The following is a 21048-nucleotide window of genomic DNA, read 5'->3' as shown; positions in this document are numbered from 1 at the left end:
TGCCCAGCGGGCAGCAGCTGGAGCTATACAGGCTGTAGTTGCAGCGATGACGACATCGCATCGAGCTGGCATGACCAGCTCGTGATTCACCTCGCCAGCCTCTCCCCGGCACTTGAATCCTCGTCTCCTTCGCATCGAACTGGCACGAGAAGCTCCCAAGGCCAGCCAACAGCTTCTCGCCCGCAATTGAGTCTCCCTGCTCCGTCGCATCGCATAGCAGGCCCGCGACTTCGCCTCGGCATCTTCCCACCGGCGACTAACCTGCGACACCAGACGCGCTTTCATCTACTCGCGCGCATTCGCCCACCGCAGCAATGGCAGACTCAAAGGAGCAATCCGTCGACCAGACGTCGTCGTCCCGGGGACAGTCGGCCAGCCGTCGCGTTGCCGGCTCCGTCGGCGAAAAGGCGCAGCAAGTCCTGTATGAGCGAGCTCTCCTCGCCCCCGAGGCAAGAAGACGTGCTGACTCTCCGCAGCAAGGAAGACTACGACAAGGCCAGGACGCTGGCGTTCGACGCGCTCAAGAGCAGGGCCTACCTCTATCCGATCAAGGTCCCAACCCTGAGCGCCTCAATCTCGTGATCCGATGCGAAGCAGGGCTGACTCTCACAGGGGATATTCTACTTCCTCACCCATCGCTCGCTGTGGAAGCCCTTCACCTCCCGCCTCGCCCCGTACATCGGTCTCTCCGTGTCCGTCATCGGCGGCATGTTTGCCTTCACCTACCTGCCGCAGCTTGCCGTCCTCGTCTTCGTCAACGGCCCGCTCGCCGTCTTCTCCACCGTGCTGGTCGTCCTCAACGAGTCCTCCACCATTGTCAACATTGTTGCCCGCAACTGGTTCCTCCAGGAGGCGCTCCTCGACACCTTCGACGGCACCCTCATCGCCCGCAACAACACCGCCATGGTGAGCGAGGGCCGCGAGGTCAAGTCCGGCAGCGACCCCATGGCGCGCCTCGGGCGCATCCTCAAGAGCCCCTTTGACAAGTCTAGCATCACGGCGCTCGTCCGCTACGTCATCCACCTGCCCCTCAACTTCATCCCGGTTGTTGGAACCGTCATTTTCATCGTCCTTCAAGGTGAGCGGCCTCGGCGAACCTCGAGCTGCGGTTGCTGACAAATGTGTAGGACGCGCCCGCGGCAAGCGAGTGCACGGCAGAGTACGTTGCTTCCCCAGATAGCTTTGCAGACGACGGAAGCTGACATTGCCTGTAGTACTTTCAGCTGAAGAAGTGGTCAGCTCGCCAGCGCGAGGACTGGCTCGAGAAGCACACGGGCCCGTATACGTCGTACGTCAAGCATCTCCTGTTGCGTTGAGCACGGTGTCACCCGTGCACGATCTTTGGCACTTCAGCTTGCTAACCTCGGCTGCCAGGTTTGGCCTCGTCGCAACGTTGCTCGAGATGATTCCCGTTGTTTCCATCTTCTTTACGTATACAAACACGGGTGAGTGTTCTCGCTATATCGGTGCTGAGAGTGAGCTGACACGAGCAGTTGGTGCCGCGCTTTGGGCGGCGGATATCGAGGCGATGAACACGTCCATGACCGACGACACGGCGCCAACACTCCGGGAGGCGGCCAAGAAGGTCGAGTAGTACCAATGCCCTTTGTTTCTGCTCAGCAATCTACAACATCTCCAGCGTACCTAGGGAAGCAGATAGAACCAATATACACGATGCTCAAGGAGTAGTTTGTCTCGCCTACGTGAATGAGCTTGTCGCGACTTGTCTTGCCGCACGCCCGCCTTGTTGACTCTCGGCTGGCATTTGCAGCGCATGTGTTGAACCGCCAATTGCGCGACCCCGGTACAGCAAGGGCTCACGATGCAGGAACAGTGATACTGTCTCGCTCGCCGTGCAACATGACAGCCCTCAACGGCTGGCTGCACGACACTCTGCCGAGGGCAGCAGATCTCGCGCTGCCCGACCGGATCCCTGCATTTTACGGTAGCGATCAGACACAAGTCGCCTCGCACAGACGATGTTACCCGTCCTCGAGTTGGTTGACACAGGACTGCTATCGATCCTCGCATGAACTCCGCTTGTGCATCTCGCTTCGGACCCTGGCAGCTCTCCTCGTAGTGGCCGTAGACTGACATACTGGGTCCTGGCATATCCATGGCTGCGTGGGACCTCGCGGATTCGTGTATGCGACGTCGGCTGTGAATAGGCGAGGGCAAGAGATTCAGCTCACCAGGCCAGATACCTCCATGGTCTAGCCCGACGAGTAGCGAGGTTCGGCCCAGGGCCGGCAAGGAGTGAGACGCCCAGCCTGCAATATCGCCGAAAGTCATGCCTTGACGCGAGCACCGCCGGTTCGAGTGGCTTGCTCCAGCAGTTGCTGGGCAGGTATTCCGGCCAGGTGTAGCCATCGGAAGACAGCAAACCTCGGACACGGCAGCGGTGTCGTAGACGGCACCCTGCGGTGGGCTGCGAAACATCGAGTTTGATCGAGATGAGCGGATCGCGGCCTCGCGGTTGACTGACACCTGTGCGCGCGTCGCCGGCCGCTCCTTCCCGCATCGCCAACCGACACCGCCGCCCACGCGAGCTATTTTCCTCGACCCGCCGCTCTCTTCTTCTCTGCCCCGATGCCTCGTCGCATTCTTCTTTGTTGCTCCCTCGAAGACGCGTCGACTCGTCCCTCGTTGTTCATCTTTGGTCATCACCTCTCGTCTCTGCTCTGGAGACCATCTTCGCTCCCTCTGGAAGGCTGAGAGCCAACCGCTCGCTAGACGACTCTTTCTTTACGCTCCCTTGTTTTGCCCGTCTGGACGCGCACATTCGTTACTTTTGAGACATCTCAGGATATCTGATTCTCAATACCATCTGTAGAGAGCAGGTAAGGATCGTTGTTCGTCTGCATGGGTCAGCCCCTTCTAATGAAGGAGTGTAGCCCCGTTACCGATTGCCAACATGCGGCTGCCGATTGCCTCTGGTGGCTTCGTGTCAGCCATTCTCTTATGCCTCCTTGCTTTCACCGCTGCCGTTCCGCATGGCAAGTGGCAGAAAGACAGAGGCCGCCGCATGGAGGCCCGCGACTCGCCTCCCTCATACTACGACGACCCGGGCAATACCTACAATCCTCCGCCCCCTTACTATGGCGATCCGGGCAAAACCTACGGCAATCCGCCACCTTATGACTTTGGAACCTCTTCTTTGGCTACTATCTCTACTTCCAATTCCTGTAAGCCCGGTGCTGCCCCTCTCTTCTACCTCACAGGCTTACCTTTGCAGACCGCACTCCTGGTTCGTCGTCATTCGAGACCTTTGATCCCACTGCAACGTCGCAGTCTTGGACCAGTCTCGTTTATCCTTCGACGCTGAGCTCTGGCTACTCCGGAACCAGTACATCTAGCAGCACGAGCACGTCGAGCAGGGAGTCCGGCCCGACGAGCCACTCGTCTGTCGACGAGTCCGGTATTCCGGGCACGGCACCGACCTCTACGGACACGACCACGAACGCCTCCACAGCCTCCAGCATCTCAATCTCCACCGGGACTCTACAGACATCGCCAAAGTCTGTCACGGAGAGCTGGCCCTCGACGTCACAATACCTCACATCGTCGTCCACTTACGGGCCATCCAGTGACTCGCAGGCATCGCCAAGCTCGTCAGCATCATCAGCGCTGAGCAGCTCCTCGCGAGAGCCCAAAGCATCAATTTCGGCGAGCGACCCGAGCTCACGCATCTCTGGAACCTCTGTCACTTCCATCTCGACAACCCAGTCGCAGTCAACCCAAAGTGGTACTATTGAGACGAGCACGTGGACCCCTCTGTCCTATACCTCCTATCCAGGCTCTGGGGGCTCCCTGCGACCATCGTTGACGCACGATAGCTCCATGGTCATTAATGGTACCAGCGCCTCATCCTCTAGCGCCACTCAATCTCAATCTCGGCTATCGGGGAGCAGCGCCGAGACGTCCCTTACCGTCACCTTGACAATGCATCCCTCAAGCGCCACTCAGTCTACATTTTGGCCGTCGGCGAGCAGCGCCAAAACCTCTCTTACCGTTACCTTAACAATGCACCCCTCGAGCTCCAGCGTCTCCCCAAGTGACTCGTCTCTGCCCGAAACCGAGACTGTGACATTAACTCGAGCCTCAGATATCGGCAAGCCAACACAAAGCCGGTCATCGCCGAGTTTGTCTACCGTCACAACCGAGGATCCGAGCCTGACGCAGACTGGCTACCCTATTTCCCTCTCTTCAGGCTGGGCCAGCTTCACCAACTCATCGACCGAGACGGGGACTGCCACTGAGACCAGGACTTATTCTCAAACTGTTCCCTCGGCTGGAAGCAGTGCCTATTCATTCAATACGGGATCCACAGGTATCTCAACTGGTGTGACCACTGCATCCCCGGCCACGACCGTGACCGCATCAACGGACGGACCCGGCACGCCGCCCTTGCCATCCACAAGCCAGAAGGTCACGTATAGAACAGAAACGCGCATCATCACCAGCTGGACCAACTCGACCAGTTCTGGGGCGTCTGGAACTCCCACGAGCCTCCCGGGGTCAATGCCGTCAGCCAGCTATTCCTCTGCAACACTATCGCAAGCATCGACGACTGTGTATTCCTTGACTTCATCTTCTCCTGCTTCGGGTATTCGTCATTCGACAACTACCAACAGATCTTTGACCTCAAGCCCGGGCTGGGATCCCGGCAACTCGTCTCATACCTATGCTTCCTCAATTCCATCCTCGGCTGCGAAGCAGTCCACTTCAAGTGCATGGAACTCCTCAGCTACCACAGCTTCGCATGCTTCAACTCGCACCTGGACTTCCTCTCCGCCATTCCCTATCCCATCAAACTCGACCAGCTCTACTCTTCCAAGGCGGAGCTCCGTGTGGATGAGCACCTCTGCACGAGAAAGCTACAGCTTTGGCCCTTCCGGCACCGCAGTCAGCTCCACAACTCGGACGTCGAACGGTGTCTCCAGTGTCCCAATCAGCAGCCCCCCTTATGGCAACTCTACCTCGCGCTTCTCCCAGACACGGCCAGCCAAGTCCAGTGATCTGGGCACCATTGGAGTTACCCCACAGTCTGGTTTGTCGAGCGCGACGAGTCGCAGCTCTTCTCGCGTCAATTTGACAGCGACAGTATCCAGCGCAAACTCGACGCATTCCTTTACGTATGCGTCGCCACTCTCTCCCACAATCTCGCGAAGTTACACGTGGGGAGGCGGCACAGGGTTCCCCTCGAACAGCGGTCCTCGGACGTCGCCGATGACTGGTGGCAGCTCAATGTTCTCTACAGTGACTGAGTCGACTCCCACATGGCCCAACACGACAACACGAACAAACACTGGTCCTAGACACAGTTCGTCGCCTCGGTCAGCAAGCTACTCGGCGCCTTACCCAACCACGTCAAACCACACGGGATCCGGCACGTTCACTGGTAGCGTATCGTACACGCGGCGATCGACAAGTCTTGAAGTCGTCACGGTTGTGCCAACGACGTGGACCACTGTCAGCAAGGTTACGCATGGCACCTCGACGGGAGTCGTGACTGTAACTAGAATCTCGACGCTTACGCGAACCTACCCTATAAGCTCCGTGGGGAACACCAGTTACACCACCCACACCACAAGATCGAGCAACGAGTCCGACGAACCGACTGTGGGATCATTGACAAGCACCTCCGGAGTCGTGAGTTCCGGGGGGCTGAGCACGACGATTTGGCAATCGACCAGCAGCAGTCCGACGGCGTCTGAAACGACATCGGAATCTGAATCATACAGCCTGACCCAAGTCACGCTCACAAAGGTCACCCTGACGCCGCGTCTTAGCTCCAAAAGTACAAGCATTTCGAACAGCTCGTCACTTGATACTACGACAGAGCCAAACACGACCACTGTTCCGACCTTCTGGACGAGCAGCTCCCCAGGCTACTCCACGACAGATGCGGCTATGTCGTCGACGTCTAGCTTGTCGACGGGCATTAACGGGACATGGACAAGCGTGGATACGACTTGCACGCACAAAGGGACTTATGTGAGCCCACTGCCCGCAAGTGAATCCACAGCGTCGTGCACCACAGTCGTGGATGACATGACGCTGGTTTTGCCTTGCCCTGGGGATATGACGGCGACGATCGCGTCTATTTCGTCTTGTGGGGCGTTGGATTGCCCAACAGCGAGCTCCACAGATGGCTATGAGACATCGCTGAGTCTGGCAAGCGCGCCCGGTAGTATGATCCCTAAGTCGATCACGGAGACTGCAGAGAGCTAACGCTATGCTCAGGAACAGAGACGCATGCCGCTCCAACAACATTCAGAACGTCGGTGGCCAAGTCCGGTGCGGGCTCGCAGGGCGTCGAGTCGTCGACTGGGCTCGCACCGGTGACGAGCCTTCCCAACAACCCCAACTACCCGTGGGGTGGCGACTCGCCGATTCATAGGCACGAGAACGTGACGGAGCTCAACAATGGCATGGCGAGGGTGGGCGTGGATGCGCGCACGTACGCGTGGCCGAGGTGGGCCGAGGTGGTGGATAGGCTGCGGACGCTGTGGTCGTGAGATGGCGAGGGGCGTCTCTCTTGTAGGCAGCTGGCGACTCCCACGAGGATCTGGGTCGACGCGGCACCGTCTCGGCGGTTGGTTGGGCATAGCCTGCGCTCTGGCCACGGCGAGAAATGCGCGTACGTCGAGGGCGGTGTGACGATCGACAGAGGCTTGGAAGCAAATGAGGATGCATTCGTGTAGCAGTGCTCGTGGCTGCAAGCAGAGGTAGACGAGACAGCCCAGACTGACTGACAAGACAGAGCTTGCATTATGGCAGTGTGTGTGTGTGTTGTTGCACGCATCGACAAACGAGCTCGGCGGGCTGCACGCGTCTGAGACAGCGATGGCGTGGAGTCGCGGACTGCCCGAATCGGCACTTGGGGGTGGGCTGGTGCCACGGATCGTGGCCGCCCCTGCAAGTGCAAACCTCCACTGAGTGAGCCCACTGGCCGCGTGGGCCCTGGTACCTGCCGGGTGCGGAGGCCGATGGCGTCGCCGCTGGTACCCCTGCTGGCCCTGCAGGCGTCGAATCAGGCGTCGTGGACGCGGGGGCGGGTGGGGCCCTCGCGCCGTGGCTTCCGGGGCAGGGCGAGCGGCCAAACAGCAGCCCTGAAGGGGCAGCGCAGCCCGGGCGGTGCAGTGACAGCAAGCACCAGCGGAGAGCAGTGGGAGCACCGCATCAGCACTGCCAGAGGGCCCCTACGCCAGCCCAGTGCCGCCCGGCGACGCAGGCCAAGCCCAAACGGCCGTGGAGGCCGGGCCTCATGCATCTCTCCCCTCCCGCCCGCTCGCCACTCTTCTTCCCTTCTCTCCTCCATCCATCCTCTCGTTCACCCTTCCCATCTTATCACCACACGACGGTTCCGTTTGTTCCCGCCGAACAACTATCGAGCAGCATCATCAGCAGCCGGCTCTGAGCAGCATACGACACGCGCACGCGCCGGCCCACCATGCAGCTGAAGCCGCTCGCCTTCGCGGCCGCGGCCGCCGCGATGCTCATCGTCCCCGAGACATCCGAGCAGGGCGAGGGCGTCTTCAAGGCGCTCCCCGTCCACGCAGACACCTTGTCCGTCCCCTCGAGCGCCGTCGCCCAGACGGTCAGGGTGCCCTGCGCCCAGTGCAAGGGCAGCGACACCCAGCTCAAGCTCGATTTCGCCGTCGAAGGCGGCTCCCGCCTGATGCTCAACGGCTTCGAGCTCTACCCCACCGCCGACCCTTGGAACGGCGATCTATCGGCAGTCGTCGTCAAGGCCGATGGCCACGAGAAGGAGCAGCGGCTGGGCTACAGCCTGTCCATCGAACCCGAGGCCGTGGACCAGGATCTGCAGATGCAGCTCATCGCCGTTGAGCTGCGCGTCATCGAGGTGGGCAGCCGTTTCGTCGAGGGCGTCCCGACGGTAAGGCTGCAGGTACTCCGCGCCGCCGACGACGAGATCGCCATCGCCAACGTCGCCCTCATCGAGTCGCCCGTCTCCGGGTGCACCACCATGTTGTGCCGCGCCAAGCACCTGACCGGCGACATGCTCAAGTCCCTCAAGGGCTTCAAGGGCGGCAAGGGCTGCGGCAGGCACCGCAACAAGGGCCACCCGCATCACGACGGCACCGGCCCCGGCGGCGTCATGCCGCTCCACGGCGGGCGTCCGCCGCACCCTCACCCTCATCGCCCGCATCCCCATCACCATCACATGGGACCTCATCGCCACGACTGGCGCAAGCTCATGAAGAACGTTGCGTCGCACATTTTCCTGCCGGTCCTCATGGGCATCACCGCCGGTGTCGGCGTTGCAGTGTATGTTACGCTCTTCCCGTTGACTGATTGATTTCGCACGACCGTTACTAACACGAGCCAGGATCGCTATGGTCCTCTGCAGCGTCCTCGTCCGCGTGACGCGCCTCGCCACGTGCAAGCGCGCTGGCGCTCGCTGCTGCCGCAGGAAGCAGGCCACGCCTCAGCAGGATTCCGACGTCGAGAAGGTCGGCCTGATGTCGGAGGAGGAGCACGAGGAGCCTCCCCCTCAGTACCGGGACGACGAGACCAAGTAGGCCGGACTCGCCGGCAAGCCAAAAAGTTTTGCGCATCATGCTTTGTGCGGTGCACTTTTGCGCGCGGAGCAAGACGGGCACACTCATCGACACAAGACACACACACAAATACCCACCATGTATCGGTACAGAAAGGGTTGGATATTGGGCGTTATTTGGGCATGCAGGCACGTAAAGGGGCTGGCGGACTCTGGTTCGCGCGTTGACCGGCCGGGGGCGAGATGGATGCTGGATCGCCCACTACCCTCCTTTACATGACGACATCTGGCTGCAGCGTTTTCATTTTGATATACCACACATGTCACACAGGCACACTCCTTATTGAACAGACGATTGTTTTAGCGCACGAATCGGAGGCGGGTGCAAGTGATGCTGGCTTGCTGGTGCCGTGCCGTGCTGTGCCGTACCGACAATGCCGTGAAATGTGCGGGCCGCGGCGAGGCCGCTGGGTATGAAATCCCATGGACTCGGGACTGCGAAATGGCTCAATGCATTGCGGCGGATGCCCCGATCACAACGGACAGTCCCGCGCCTCCTTCTCAAGCCTCTGCCGACTTGAAAGCCTGTGAGGACGGCGGGCGGTTAGGACGCCAGGCAGGTGAAAGCGCCCGGACGCCTACCCTCTCCCAGCGGCTGCGGGCGTGCGCACCGGTGCGCCTCGAGCCCTGACTCGTTGGGCCCTCCCCTACTCTGTAACTCGGGACGAACGAGGAGGGGAGGGGGCGCTGGAGGCTGAGTGCGTATGACCCCTGGTCCGGGCGAGGGTGGGACACTTGACTATAGTACGTGTGTAACACAGGCAACTACCTTGCATACACACATTCATACACCTTGTCGCCCGGTTGTACGGCATCTGTTTTCCTCTCTGCGCGCGCGCCAAAAAGGGGGGGAGGGGGGTTCCCAGTGGAGGAGTGCGGGCTTGGACGCTTGCTTGCTTGTTCAGCTGGATGGGGACTGGGCTGGGCAGGTGGACGGATGGACGGATAGACGGCACCTTGGAAGGAGCAATCAACCACTTCACTCATTTCGCGCGCAGGCTGGGGTTGGGGTTAAGAGCTATTTTGTACCTAATGAGAGGATGGCCGGGGAGTAGGTAACAGTATCACGACGATGATGGCGGCGCGCCTTCGCCGACACAGTACAGTACAGGGCCGTACACAAGCAACATGTAAATCAGCAGTGTTCTCTTATGTAGCGCAGGCTCCAGTACCTTACTCTGGGTGAGCTGTGCAATCTAACACGTGCCGAAAGCGCTCTCTTCCCGCTGCGTGGGAGGCTCTACATTACACATACGTGGGAGACGGATGACGAGCAGCGCCAACGCGATATGTTAACTCTATCTCACTGTCCTTTCTCTACTTACTTGACCCTGCACGGCTCTCCCTACCCACCACCGCAGGCCTCCTCTCCAGCCCCGCCGCATTCCCCGTGTTCTTCCTTTGGCACCCCGCGCACCACTCCGTGCTCTTGTGCCGCAGCTTCTTCGGCACGACGCCCGGCTCGCACGTGCCGATGTGATGCTCGGGGTCTCGCGGGAACCACAACTGCACTTGGTAGCACGGCCGCGGCGCGTCTCGTCTCCAGAGCCACTCGGTTCTGCAGCTAGGGTGGCTTCGGCACTGCCGGTAGTGGAGGTCTTGCGTGCACATGATGACGACGATCACCACGACGACGACGACGACGGCGGCGGCGGCGAAGTTGGGGGTGCGGATTGCCCTTGCTTTTTGCACTCTCTTTTTTTTTGTTTTTTATAAAGTTAGCCGCTAGATGGCACAGTAGATGATGGGGCTTTGGTTGGTTTCGGGTCGGGATCTGAGAACGTGTTTGGAAGTTCGCGGTGTTTTAGGACGTCAACGGTTTTGGGTACGCTCGTGTTTTGCGCACGGAATGTATATATGTGTCTTTCGAGAGTCGCCGTGATTCAACGGCGCAGGACAAAGAGTTCTTGTTCAGTCATTCACCCGGTTATGGTGGCAGCAGTGCGAGGGAAAGCCATTGTTGTTATCCACCCGACGTTTATGGCAGCCTTTGATCAAATGACAGTCCCCCCTTGACCATGGTTGTTAAAACGTCTGTCACGCACTCGCACTACGCTTCTTCTTTTAACTGCGCGATACCAAGTCGTAAGTCACTGCCAAATAGAATTAATCCTCGACAGTCTGGGCGGGTCAAAGTAGGCCTACACAACCAAGACCACCAGATAAACGCCTGGTATCAACATGCCGACATGGGAGGTTTCACGGTGCAGTGTTGCAAGGTTTTGAACTTCAATTACGATATACTGCTGCTGCAATGCTCATCTGCGCGACACATGTCTGCTCAACTAGTTCTTTGGGTAAAACTCGTACTTGAGACAGCCGACCTGCCTCGAGCCGCCCGCGCCACCGTTGTTGCCTGCGAAACCACAACTCGTCAGTCCAAGATACCATAAACAGAGAAAGGCAAACACGCAGATAAGTGGGCAAAGAGCGGAAGGATGAAGGGAACTTACACTTTTGGTAATTCTCCACCATGAGCGTCTTGCAATCGAGCGAGTCGTCCTTGCCCAGGGGCTTCATGGCCGACTGCTCCTTGACGATGTCGCAGCCGTCGACCCACGAGATCTGGTAGTTGAGGAAGTAGATGAAGAGCGAGTGCCAGTAGATGGGCTTGTCGCCGGGCTTCATCACCGTGTCCGAGTAGTCGCGGCAGCCGATGTCGGCCCACGTCTCCTGCGCGCCCCAGGGCACGTCCGGGTGCGAGTACTTGTCGGTGCAGACCTGGTCCTGCGCCTTGGGCGGGTCCGGCTTCGGGTCCGGCTTGCGCGGCGCCTCGACGTGCCACGTGTACTTGCCGCAGCCGACGTCGATGACGGTGTCGACGAAGAGCCGGTCGCCCGCCGAGCCGTGGTTGCTGCCGCCTGTCGCGATGAGGTTAGCCAGGCAGGCCCGCAGGGCTTTGCTGGAGAGAGGGGGGGCGGGGGGCGAGTGAAACTCACAGTTGGTCTGGACGGCCTTCTTGTAAGCATCCACGCACATGGTGTCCTTGGGCAGCACGCAGTCGCCCTTGGCCGGCTCCCAGCTGACAAAGAACTTGTAGTCCTTGTAGTTCTCCTGATACTCTGGCGGCGTGCGCTCGTACAGGAGCGAGCGGCCCTCGATGGGCGTCTTGGTGGCCACCTTGTTCTTGAGGAGCGGAATCTTGTTGCCGTAGACGTCGTAGGCGATGGACCCCGTGCCGAGCTCCGACTTGTTGGCCAGCGGGCAAAAGTTCTTGGTGATGTCGCCGAACCACTTGCTCGGCGCGTTGGAGATGGCCGAGTCGCAGGTTACGCGCACCTCGGGCTTGGCCTCGTGCAGGTCCTTGGTCGCGGCCCAGATGGTCTGCTGGTACTCTTGGAAGTACGGCGTCACGAATTCCACCGAGGGGGGGTTGCACTTGCAGCCCTTGGTTTTGCCCTGTCGAGCGAGAAGCAGGGCGTCAGTCTACGTGTTGGGATGTAATGAGGATATCAGCGAGGACGGGGACTCACCTCGGAGCACTTCCAGTCGGGCACTCTGGTCTTCTTGGGGTCCTCAATCTTGACTTGTGTGGGAGCACAGTCGTCACCACAATCAGGCTATCAACTTGGGTTACTATATGTGTTGCTTTGGCTCGTCGGAGGTCAACTTACCACTTTGGTCCCCGTGGGGCACGTCGAGCTCGTAGTCGTGCTCTCGTGCGTCGTGCTCGGACCCTTAGTCTTGGTCTTCGTCTTGGTGATCTTGTGGATGCTCTCCTTGGGAACCTGGTACACCTGGTCGAGGGCCTTGCCGCCCTGGAGGGTGGTCCACAGCAGAGCCAAGAAAGACCCGGACGTGACGGTCGAGGCGCCGAAGATGGACCCAGCTTCAGATCCAGCTGCCGCGGCCGCAATCGCCGCAGCCTCCTCCTCAGAGGAGAAGACGACGGCCTCGACGGTGGTGTCCCCCTCGGCGCCCTCAAAGAAACCGTCAGGGTCATCGGAGAAGTAGCCCTCATCGTCATGCACGTGCTCGAATCCAGGGTTCTCATCAGGCCCCCCAGAGTAGCCCTCGTCGACACCAGCCCACACTTCGTCAGTGATCTGATGGGTGAAGGTGTCTCTCAGCTCGGCGTCTTCGCCGACGCGGTTGACAAAGTCGGCCAGACCGCATGACTGGCCTTGACGCTTCTGGACCCCGCGCCTGCGCTTCGCCGAGCAAGGCTTCACCTGCTTGGCAATGGCCTCGAGCTTGGCCTTGACGGCAGGGCTCAGGAGGATGTCGAGGCCGCCGGCGGCGTTCTTGGCCGCGCCCACACCCATGGTGATTGTGGCCACGGTGGGCTTCCCGGCCTTGGTGGCGGTCTTGGTGGCGACGGTGATGAAGGACGGGTTGGGCCCGATCCACTGCAGGGTGTCAATGCGGCGTTCGTCTCTGCTAAGGGGATATAGGCTTACTTTGGTGCTGGTGCCCAGGTCTGTTAGGTACTTTGTGTTTTTGCCAATGTGGCCCTTTCTACGGGGTCGTCAGCACCAAACCACGTCAATATAGGCACGCTAGAGGTCATCTAGACTTACACGGACTCCGGTGGAGGCGGGTTGATGCCTATTTGACCAGACTCTGTTGGTATAATGGCCGCGATATGGAATCTAGCACTGCGTCAGCAAGAGTCGCACGATGAACGCCGTGTAAGTCAAGTCTTCATACGAGGGCGCGCCAGTGATCTTTGGCTCCCGCGGGTCGATGCTGCCAAGGGCGCCGGCGAATGCACCCAGGGCAGCAAGAGCTTGCAAAGCACGCTTCATGGCAAAGACTCTCGGCGTGCAGTGCAGTCGTCAAGAGTTCAAAGCAAAGTGCAAAGGTTGTTGGCAGTGGTCTTGATGGGTTCCAGCGAGACACAGAAAACACTGCGAGGATGCCACAACAGTTAAGTACGAGCATCTAGTGACGACGGCTATACTCAGTGCTCTTTGTCAGACTCAATCGCTAGGTCGTCATCGCCACTGCGAGTCAAGGCCGAACATCCCGATGCCATTCTGTAAGTGGCAGACCCCGAGGAAGGATCATGCTTGCAAGCAAGCTGAACATCATGAACGATTCAAAGTCGCGCATTTTGGGGGCTGTGGTCAGCCTCGATCCTTGAGCTCATATGATGCCTCTGATATGATGATGCTAAATGTGTGCTCGGAGTTAAAGCTCGAAGCAGGTACATGGTTCGAGATGGTGTCACCGCCAGCTGCAAGTGCTGGCGCCTGCAGCGGCTAAACCCTGAAGATTCAACGTCAGCACATGGCTGAACCCCCCCGCAGGAATCGGCACGCGATCGATGTATCGCGATTGCGCAGCAGGCATAAGCCGCAGGAACAGATGCCCAAGACGGGAAGAGCCGGCCGCTGACGAGCCTGGGTGAGGGTGTTGTGATGGGGGCCGCCACACGTGCAGTTCGTTCGACTGCCGCCCCCAACAGGGCTGTGTCGCTTACACGGCCCCGGCGCTTATGCACGCACGACTGCCGCGCTTGTCGATTGTTGCCCTTCCAGGACTTATCCTTGGGATATACCCAGTTTCTTCGCGTGAACTGTATACCCTCGGCGGCGGGTGTATACGAGTATGGCCATGGCCGAATAGCTTCGACTGGGTTTCTCACCATCGTGTCCTCGTCATTGTTGGGGCGAAGGATCGGTGCGGCTGCGAGTCGGCCATATCCCGATAAATTTAGGCTCGGAGACAATGGGTTCATGTCGGTCTCAGATGCAATGTCATTGTCCGAGCTGAACCGTGCTAGGCAAGATCGGAAGGCTTACAGACGACCTCGTAGTGTCGAATATAAGTCTCTGTATAAGAAGCGTCCCGGGCCGTTGGCGGAGTGTGTCAGACAAAGTCAAACGCAAAGCAGGCAACTTCCTTGATACTCGACAAGCTTTCGTTCTCGCTCAAGATGCACTTGAGCTACGTCCTTGCTTTCCTGGTGCAGGCCGCTGCGTTTGTCGCCGCGGCAGATGAGCCACCAAAGGTCAAATGGACCCTTCACAAGAGTTGCTGCAAGTAGGCCGTTTCTCCCTCTAAGGGCCAAGTCGCTGACACTCAACCTAGACGGAGACAAGGCGCTTCGTGATGCCATCCTCTTGGGAATGGAAACCACCAAGGATCGCGCCGTGGCTGCATCCACCAAGGTCCTAGACACCGGCAACGAAAAGGTGCAGGCCGCCGTCAAGTTGCTTCTTGGCGGCGATGCTGAGAAAGCAAAGGCTGTCAGTGGTATGTAGTCTCCGTTGCCTACCTAATACCAAGGTAGACCACCGCCTTGTCGATGCGGCGAAGCGCACTGGCTCACTCCGTTTAGAACAGTTCCGGCTGTACAACGGTCTAGAGGGGCCGATAGGGGCACCCTCGGACAAGAACACCCTGACTGGGGCCATCTACCTCGACTCTGATGCGTGGAAGGCGGTGGCAAAGGACAATGACAAACATTACCTCAATTTTGTGAGTCGTTCCCGCTTCAAGCAGGGAAAGTCTGCGCCACTGACACACCTATCCCCCCGTGCAGGTCATCTACTGCGCACCAGACATCCTCGAAGAGAGGGATGAGTGGGGTAACAGGATCTGGACAGACTTCGGGCGCCAGCGACAGTTCACCTTGGGTGGCTCGACGCTGGTGCAGATGAAGACCGAAGCGGACAATAATGCCTGGAACAACCCCAAGTCCAAGATTCTGGGCCTCACGGAAACTGACAAGCCTGGAGAGCGGGAGAACGGCCTCCCGAGGGGCGACCTCAAGAAGATTGCCGAGACCATCACGCTCCACCCGCTCTGGTTGCGGGAGATGAAGGACCACGCATATGACCTGCTGACTGCCGAGAAGCTCGCCGACATCAAGAAGCCGTCGGCTTGGCGGACGTTCCTCCAGCGCCTCAAGGATGCGGAGCCCGAGGCGCGGCCCATCGACGCCCTGATGGGACTCGAGGGGACTCTACACCACGAGGTACGAGAGGCCCCTACCTCTGATATGCGAAACTCTCCCCGTGATGTGCTAACACGAACCAGACGTACCACTTGACCTCGTTTGGCAAGCTGCTGGATACGCCCGAGGGCGCCGGCGCATACGGCTGGGTCAACAACCAAAAGACCAAGAACATCAAGAATCCGGACCTGCTGGCGTATCTGGCGCTCATCATTGACCTGGTGGAGAACAAGAGCTGCAAGATCAACGAGAGGGGCGAGGTGACGCCCCCCTCGTGATGCGGCAGAAGGTGCTATGTGTGACGTGTCGCGCTGGATAGAGTCGAGTCAATCTCAGATAATTCAAACGAGCCTTGCGTGTATGTTCGGCAAACGTATGTGTCTTTAAAAGTAGTAAAATCCCCGCCTGTGATGTCATCCGATCTGGCGAATGCGCCGGCTATGCGTGTCATGTCGCACACGATGCACCATGTCGCAAGTTGCAAGTCCGGCCACCTCGTTTCTAATCAAGCGCTTAAAGCGTTGAATTCACGGCGTAGAGGGCTCCGATACCTGTTTCAAGTGGCAACTGTCTCTGTGAATTACTCCATGTTGCGTTCTATAAGGCAAGCCCAGGAACCACAAAGTCACCCAGACTTTGGCTACATCCAACTCGCACCTCTCTGTTTGCTTCGTCAGCTTCGGCGTGTAAAGGCGATACATTCCTCAAACCATCGGAAACTAACCTCGAATTGCTTGTGCGGATTAGGCTGTCCTTTCCCAGGCGCACGGCCAGCCGGAGCGTATTCAGGTAGGGATGAAACCGATCTCCCGTGCCCCTCTTCCAAAGCCTCACACCTGGCTCCGCCAAGCTCTCGACGTATCCGTCTTCCGGCTCGATGCCGACACCCAGGGGCATGCTCAGAGTGACGGATCCGATCCCGGACAGGGACTCTGTCATTCTCCTCAATGCCTCCAAGTCCAACTGGTTCGAGGCGACAAAGTCGCGCTCCCCGTCGTAGCGCAGAGCCAGGCCGCGGGCTGCGATCCAGATGTTGAGGCTGCTCAGGCTCGTGAACATGCCAAGTTTCAGCCAGTGGAAGTCGTAGGGGCCGTGAGCAGGGCCGCTCTTGCGGTCGGTGGCAACAGTGCATGGTAGCAGGACCGGGAAATTTGCGCTGAGTGACAGCTCCAAGCTTCTCGCATGCTGGAACAACGCAGAGGGTACCCTTGGCGGTTTGTACGGGATCTTCATCGGGATAGGAGTGTCACAACTGCCCACGAGTGCCGTCAGGGTGGTCGTGTCCGTGACGACGAATGTAGTAGACCCATAAATGGAAGGTAGGCACTCAGAAGAACTGAGAATGGGAGTCAGCGTCTCATATCTTTTGAGTAGGTTGAGGGCTCCCTCACACGGCTTTACACGACAGCAGCATCGGCAAGTAGGGCGCTCGTACGCGCGGGACGTGATCTAGTCGTTCTGGCGTCTTCCAGCAGCTCGTTGCCGAGGTGGCCAAGGAGTGGACGGCTTCGACACCGTAGGCCGACTCAGCACGTCGGCCACACACGCGATGATTGATCCACGGGGAGAGCAGATCGTGGCAGAGCTGGGTGTTTTCGAATTCGCGTCCCAGAGGGATGCCTGACCGAGACCTCGCGTCTTCGATCTCCTCCTGCAATGCGTCTTGAACCTCGTACGGCGTGGTGCAAGGCCAATGGCAGAAGTGTGCCGGGGCCTCGTCGGTCTCACCTCGATGGTGGAGGAAGTGCTGGCGAAGGCCGTACGAGCGCCACAGCTCGAGGTACACGAGCTGGCGGATCTCGGGGGGCAGCTTGGTGATGAAGCTGGACTGGAGCTGAGGATCTGCCATGTTGCGCTGAGCTACCCAAACACTGGCCACGGGTAGAAAGGGTCTCTATGGCAGTGCAGTCGTTCAACGCACGATCCCGAGCCGCGGGGCAGCAGCTTTAATGCAGGTGTAAGCGAACGCATACAGGCGTACATAATGTATGTGGAGCCGCGATTCGGCCCCCAAGGAGCAGCAGGTTGCTTACCTTCTTCAAGGCATGTCCGGCGCCGCGATGACGATTGGAGAGAAAGATCCGGGCATGATGCGACGACGTTTTTAGAACGATGGCCGAGGCGTTTGTGCCATGCAGAGGCGGCGGCCAGGCACCGCCACGCGACAGGCGTTGATGCAGCAGGCCACGATGCAGCTAGCGGGAGTGCGTTGGTTGCGCAGCCACAACCGCAGATTTGGATTGCATGCTTTTCTCGACTGGCTGGTGCAGAGAAGAGGAGGAAGCTCCTATTGATTCGACTGAAGAGATGTTGTCGTTTGAGTTTTCAAGACCGGTGATTTAAAAGAAAGCATTTGTGCGTGTGTGAATGAAGGGCAATGAAGGGCACGAAGGGCAGGCAGGCGCGCACTGCAGCAGCAAAGGCAGGAGCAGGCTGAGGTGAGCTTCAGCTTTCCCAAAACGGCAAGTGTCCCTACTGCTGTCGCAACTGGCCGCTCCCGCAAAGCACAGACCACCTCAACTCGCCCCATCCCCCAGACCCCCAATTCCCACAGCTTCACCGTCGCCATTTCGCCGCCGTGTCTCGCTCTCCTCCCACCGCAACCCGCCGCCGTCCACATACCCCTAGCCCTCAGCAGCACCCGCAGTAATGGCGCCGCAGACCAAGGACATGCGCCGGCCCGACCTGAGTGAGTCTTCCGTACCCCATGCCCCCCCCGCGCGCCGGACGGGAGACACTGCGGCGCCGATCGAATGGCGCCCGGCCCTCCGTGGCCCCGACCTCCGTCTTTGCCTGCCGTCGGCTGACATGTTGCAAAACACAGTCGTCCCGTATCAGGAGCCGGCCGCCGCGGGCGACAAGCCCGAGTTTGCCTCTACGCTGGCCTCGACCATGCCCATGGCCGCCATGTTTACGCGCAACAAGTTTGTCGGCTGGTGCGTCGCCCCCTTTGTGTGCCTCGAAGCCTCCCCTCGGCGAATGCGGACACCGGAGTCGCCTCGAATCCCGCGCCGGGAAATCGCATCGAATCATACAATGGCTGTCGCAAGGACACGGGTTTTGCTAACGAGCCACCCTCTGCAGGGCCGCCGTCGTCTTCTCCATCCAGAGCTACCTCGGCGAGAGCGAAGACGCCAAGAAGGCCTCGAGCACGCCGGGCTACTTTTCCATCCTCATGTCCGGTACGTCGCCTCCGTGCCGAAGCCGCGGGCGCATTCTGCGTCAGTCATACAGGCGAGTGCAGTGCTAACAACCAATGCAGTCATGGCCCTGGCCGTCACCTACCTGCCGCTGTTCCTGCCCCCGCGACCCGGCATGCCCGGCTCGGCCACCGAGGCCCCCGCGCCCGTCCCGCCGCAATGAGAGACTGGGAGAGATGATACTGGGAGAGCCTGACTGGGCGTGTAATGGCTGTGGTTGAATTGGGCGCGAGGCGCGTCTCGGTCCTGCGAGTGTCGATGGACGGAACCTGTACTACCACGGTGTACTATGGTGGCAGTGAGTGCATCAAGGACTCAACATGGGGAGGGTCACTTCATGGATAATAGCCAGACTGGGTAGCATTATGTCAGCCCTGGGATTCGCGTGTCAAGAGGCTCGGCGCATGAATAGCACTCCAGCGCATGAATAGCACTCCGCAGGTGTCACGACCCTGACAGATTGGAGGATCCTCGCAAGATCGCCAGCCGAGCTGCACTCCACCACCATCAACGAGGGACCCGCCTCTGTCGACCCAGTCAATGGCACGCTTCTCGCAGCATGTGAGTACCTTTTCAACGGTGCTCGGCTGGCAGCTGCAGCAAGAGCCCGCAGCGTTGCACCCGAACCCACGGTGCCCTGCCATCTGCCTCCACCACCACAGTCGTCGCCCCACCACGGCGCTTGGGTCGCTCGCCGCATCCTGAAACCTTGGCCGTCCCGGCGCCAAAACCCCACTGCGACGGACCAAGTTTGAGGAACGAGGCCACCGCCGAACCACCGCCCGCCGCCATTCGCCGCAGTCTTTCCCTGATCTTGGCCTCTTTGTCCCCTCGCCTCTGTCTGCGTGCCGCCTGGTTTATTTCCTCCTTCTTTTTTTCCCCATCCATTCTCTCTGTGTAAGCCTCTTTGTCGTGCCCGGTTTCGCAAAACCCGCAAACTGTCCAAGCCTCAACGACAAGGTCGTGTAAGCCAAAGCGCGCATCGGCGGCAACGGAATTCGAAAACCAGCACGCACGCACGCACGAACGCGAAAAGAAAGAGTGTGCGTCCAGGCCAAACGCACAGCCATGAAGTCGCCCTTTGCGCTCGCCGTCGCGGCCGCCCTGCTGGCCGCCTCGCTGGCCAATGCGGGCATCGTCATCACGCCCATCTTCAGCGACCAGGTCGTGGAGAAGACGTCCGGGGACTGCTTCTTTGGCGTCGTCACGCCGCAAGGCTGCGGGTACGTTCTCACTTATTCTCTACCTCCCCATTAAGCTTTCTCCATCCTAGTGTGAGCCGCTTGTGCTGACTTGAGTGACTTGGACAGGCCGAGACGAGGGTGATGATGAGAGCGAGGTACCGCGATGCGTTTGCAGGAGGCAGTCTCATCAAATTGGTGTGAGCACTGGAGGAGAAATGTTGAGGTGTGCTGGTTTTTCTACTGGAGCGTTACATGGGGACACGGCGTTTTGGACAGCGTTGATCGCTGGGCATACCCTCATCGGCAGGCGGCTTGCACTTTGCAGCCGCGAGAAAGAGCCACAGCCACGGGGCTCAACTTACACACGTATCAACCAACATAATAGTGCATTACATAGTTTCACATCACATACATAGCCTTCAAAGCCCTCGCGTCAGGCGGAGCAATATACACGCAACGAGCCCCGACTCGTCAGCATATAGATATAAAAGACCGCAGCCTTGCCTCGACTCAGTGACGACGCACTCCCTCAAAGCAGACCGACCACAAGACAGACTGACTTACGCAACCACAACTTCGCTCACATACTACCTCCGCACTGCCAAATAGGCACCCCTGGCATGATGCCATGATCCCCCGTGCATGCTTGGCTCCTGTCAGAGACCGAACCCCTCTCCCCCCCGCGCGGGCGCTGTCGTCCGAAACCGCGGCCCCGTTTCTGCCTCACCCCCGTGGCCGTCTCAGACCTGTCCGCGTGCCGGATTACAAACCGCCAGCCGTCGCTTAAGTCACGTCAGGCTTGCGCCGTACATAATACTTCGTACAGGGTTCTCTGGCCGCGGTTGTGGCGAGTTGCTACGTCGCAGAGGGGTCGGGCGCCGTGTCACTGCATGCGATATGCGACGGCGAGCAGGGCGAGTCGACAGAGTCTAGATACTGCGGTGCTCCATTTTCAGCGGTAAGAAAGCCGCTTCCACATTCTATGAACAAAGTCTCGAAATACAAGGAGCTGTGAAGGCAGCGCCCCATTTCCTCCCCAGTCTGCAGTGGCAAGTCCCCCGCCTCTTCACACACACACGCTCGTAGACCCAAATCCGCACACTCCATCCGTAGACTGAACTGCGCCATCGAGTCTCGCCCTCATCCGGCATGCGCACGATAGTCAGTGGCACA

The 21048-nt window shown here is 59.3% G+C and overlaps 8 protein-coding genes across 8 annotated transcripts; 5 read left to right on the top strand and 3 right to left on the bottom strand.

Annotated features, from left to right (window-relative positions):
* Positions 1-314: 314 nt before the first annotated feature.
* PLICBS_001521 (uncharacterized protein) lies at positions 315-1594 on the top strand (the record flags this gene model as incomplete). The annotated part of the gene is made up of 7 exons (XM_018317404.2): positions 315-421; positions 477-552; positions 613-1078; positions 1128-1159; positions 1215-1288; positions 1375-1445; positions 1494-1594. 7 exons carry the CDS (start codon positions 315-317, stop codon positions 1592-1594), a joined length of 927 nt encoding a protein of 308 aa, XP_018182929.2.
* Positions 1595-3332: 1738 nt separating this feature from the next.
* PLICBS_001520 (uncharacterized protein) lies at positions 3333-3713 on the bottom strand (the record flags this gene model as incomplete). Its single annotated transcript, XM_065599847.1, has 2 exons — positions 3333-3501; positions 3577-3713. The coding sequence occupies 2 exons, from the start codon at positions 3711-3713 to the stop codon at positions 3333-3335; spliced, it is 306 nt and encodes a 101-aa protein (XP_065455919.1).
* A 310-nt stretch (positions 3714-4023) lies between these two features.
* Positions 4024-6521, top strand: PLICBS_001519 (uncharacterized protein; the record flags this gene model as incomplete). Its single annotated transcript, XM_065599846.1, has 5 exons — positions 4024-4281; positions 4482-4905; positions 5047-5135; positions 5745-5754; positions 6247-6521. The coding sequence occupies 5 exons, from the start codon at positions 4024-4026 to the stop codon at positions 6519-6521; spliced, it is 1056 nt and encodes a 351-aa protein (XP_065455918.1).
* A 935-nt stretch (positions 6522-7456) lies between these two features.
* Positions 7457-8549, top strand: PLICBS_001518 (uncharacterized protein; the record flags this gene model as incomplete). The annotated part of the gene is made up of 2 exons (XM_018317406.1): positions 7457-8295; positions 8357-8549. The coding sequence occupies 2 exons, from the start codon at positions 7457-7459 to the stop codon at positions 8547-8549; spliced, it is 1032 nt and encodes a 343-aa protein (XP_018182931.1).
* A 2323-nt stretch (positions 8550-10872) lies between these two features.
* Positions 10873-13335, bottom strand: PLICBS_001517 (uncharacterized protein; the record flags this gene model as incomplete). The annotated part of the gene is made up of 8 exons (XM_018317407.2): positions 10873-10943; positions 11041-11448; positions 11527-11986; positions 12061-12147; positions 12202-12936; positions 12988-13045; positions 13108-13179; positions 13238-13335. 8 exons carry the CDS (start codon positions 13333-13335, stop codon positions 10873-10875), a joined length of 1989 nt encoding a protein of 662 aa, XP_018182932.2.
* A 1133-nt stretch (positions 13336-14468) lies between these two features.
* PLICBS_001516 (uncharacterized protein) lies at positions 14469-15769 on the top strand (the record flags this gene model as incomplete). Its single annotated transcript, XM_018317408.2, has 5 exons — positions 14469-14565; positions 14624-14788; positions 14874-15013; positions 15078-15512; positions 15575-15769. 5 exons carry the CDS (start codon positions 14469-14471, stop codon positions 15767-15769), a joined length of 1032 nt encoding a protein of 343 aa, XP_018182933.2.
* A 319-nt stretch (positions 15770-16088) lies between these two features.
* Positions 16089-17340, bottom strand: PLICBS_001515 (uncharacterized protein; the record flags this gene model as incomplete). The annotated part of the gene is made up of 3 exons (XM_065599845.1): positions 16089-16152; positions 16216-16817; positions 17038-17340. 3 exons carry the CDS (start codon positions 17338-17340, stop codon positions 16089-16091), a joined length of 969 nt encoding a protein of 322 aa, XP_065455917.1.
* Positions 17341-18140: 800 nt separating this feature from the next.
* On the top strand, positions 18141-18854 carry PLICBS_001514 (uncharacterized protein; the record flags this gene model as incomplete). Its single annotated transcript, XM_065599844.1, has 4 exons — positions 18141-18180; positions 18316-18427; positions 18576-18673; positions 18754-18854. 4 exons carry the CDS (start codon positions 18141-18143, stop codon positions 18852-18854), a joined length of 351 nt encoding a protein of 116 aa, XP_065455916.1.
* Positions 18855-21048: the final 2194 nt, after the last annotated feature.

Source organism: Purpureocillium lilacinum, assembly GCF_023168085.1.
Source record: "Purpureocillium lilacinum CBS 284.36 DNA, scaffold_1, whole genome shotgun sequence".
Classification (NCBI taxonomy): Eukaryota; Fungi; Ascomycota; class Sordariomycetes; order Hypocreales; family Ophiocordycipitaceae; genus Purpureocillium; species Purpureocillium lilacinum.
The sequence above is the reverse complement of the archived record's forward strand: the minus strand, read 5'-3'. Positions and strand labels throughout refer to the sequence as shown.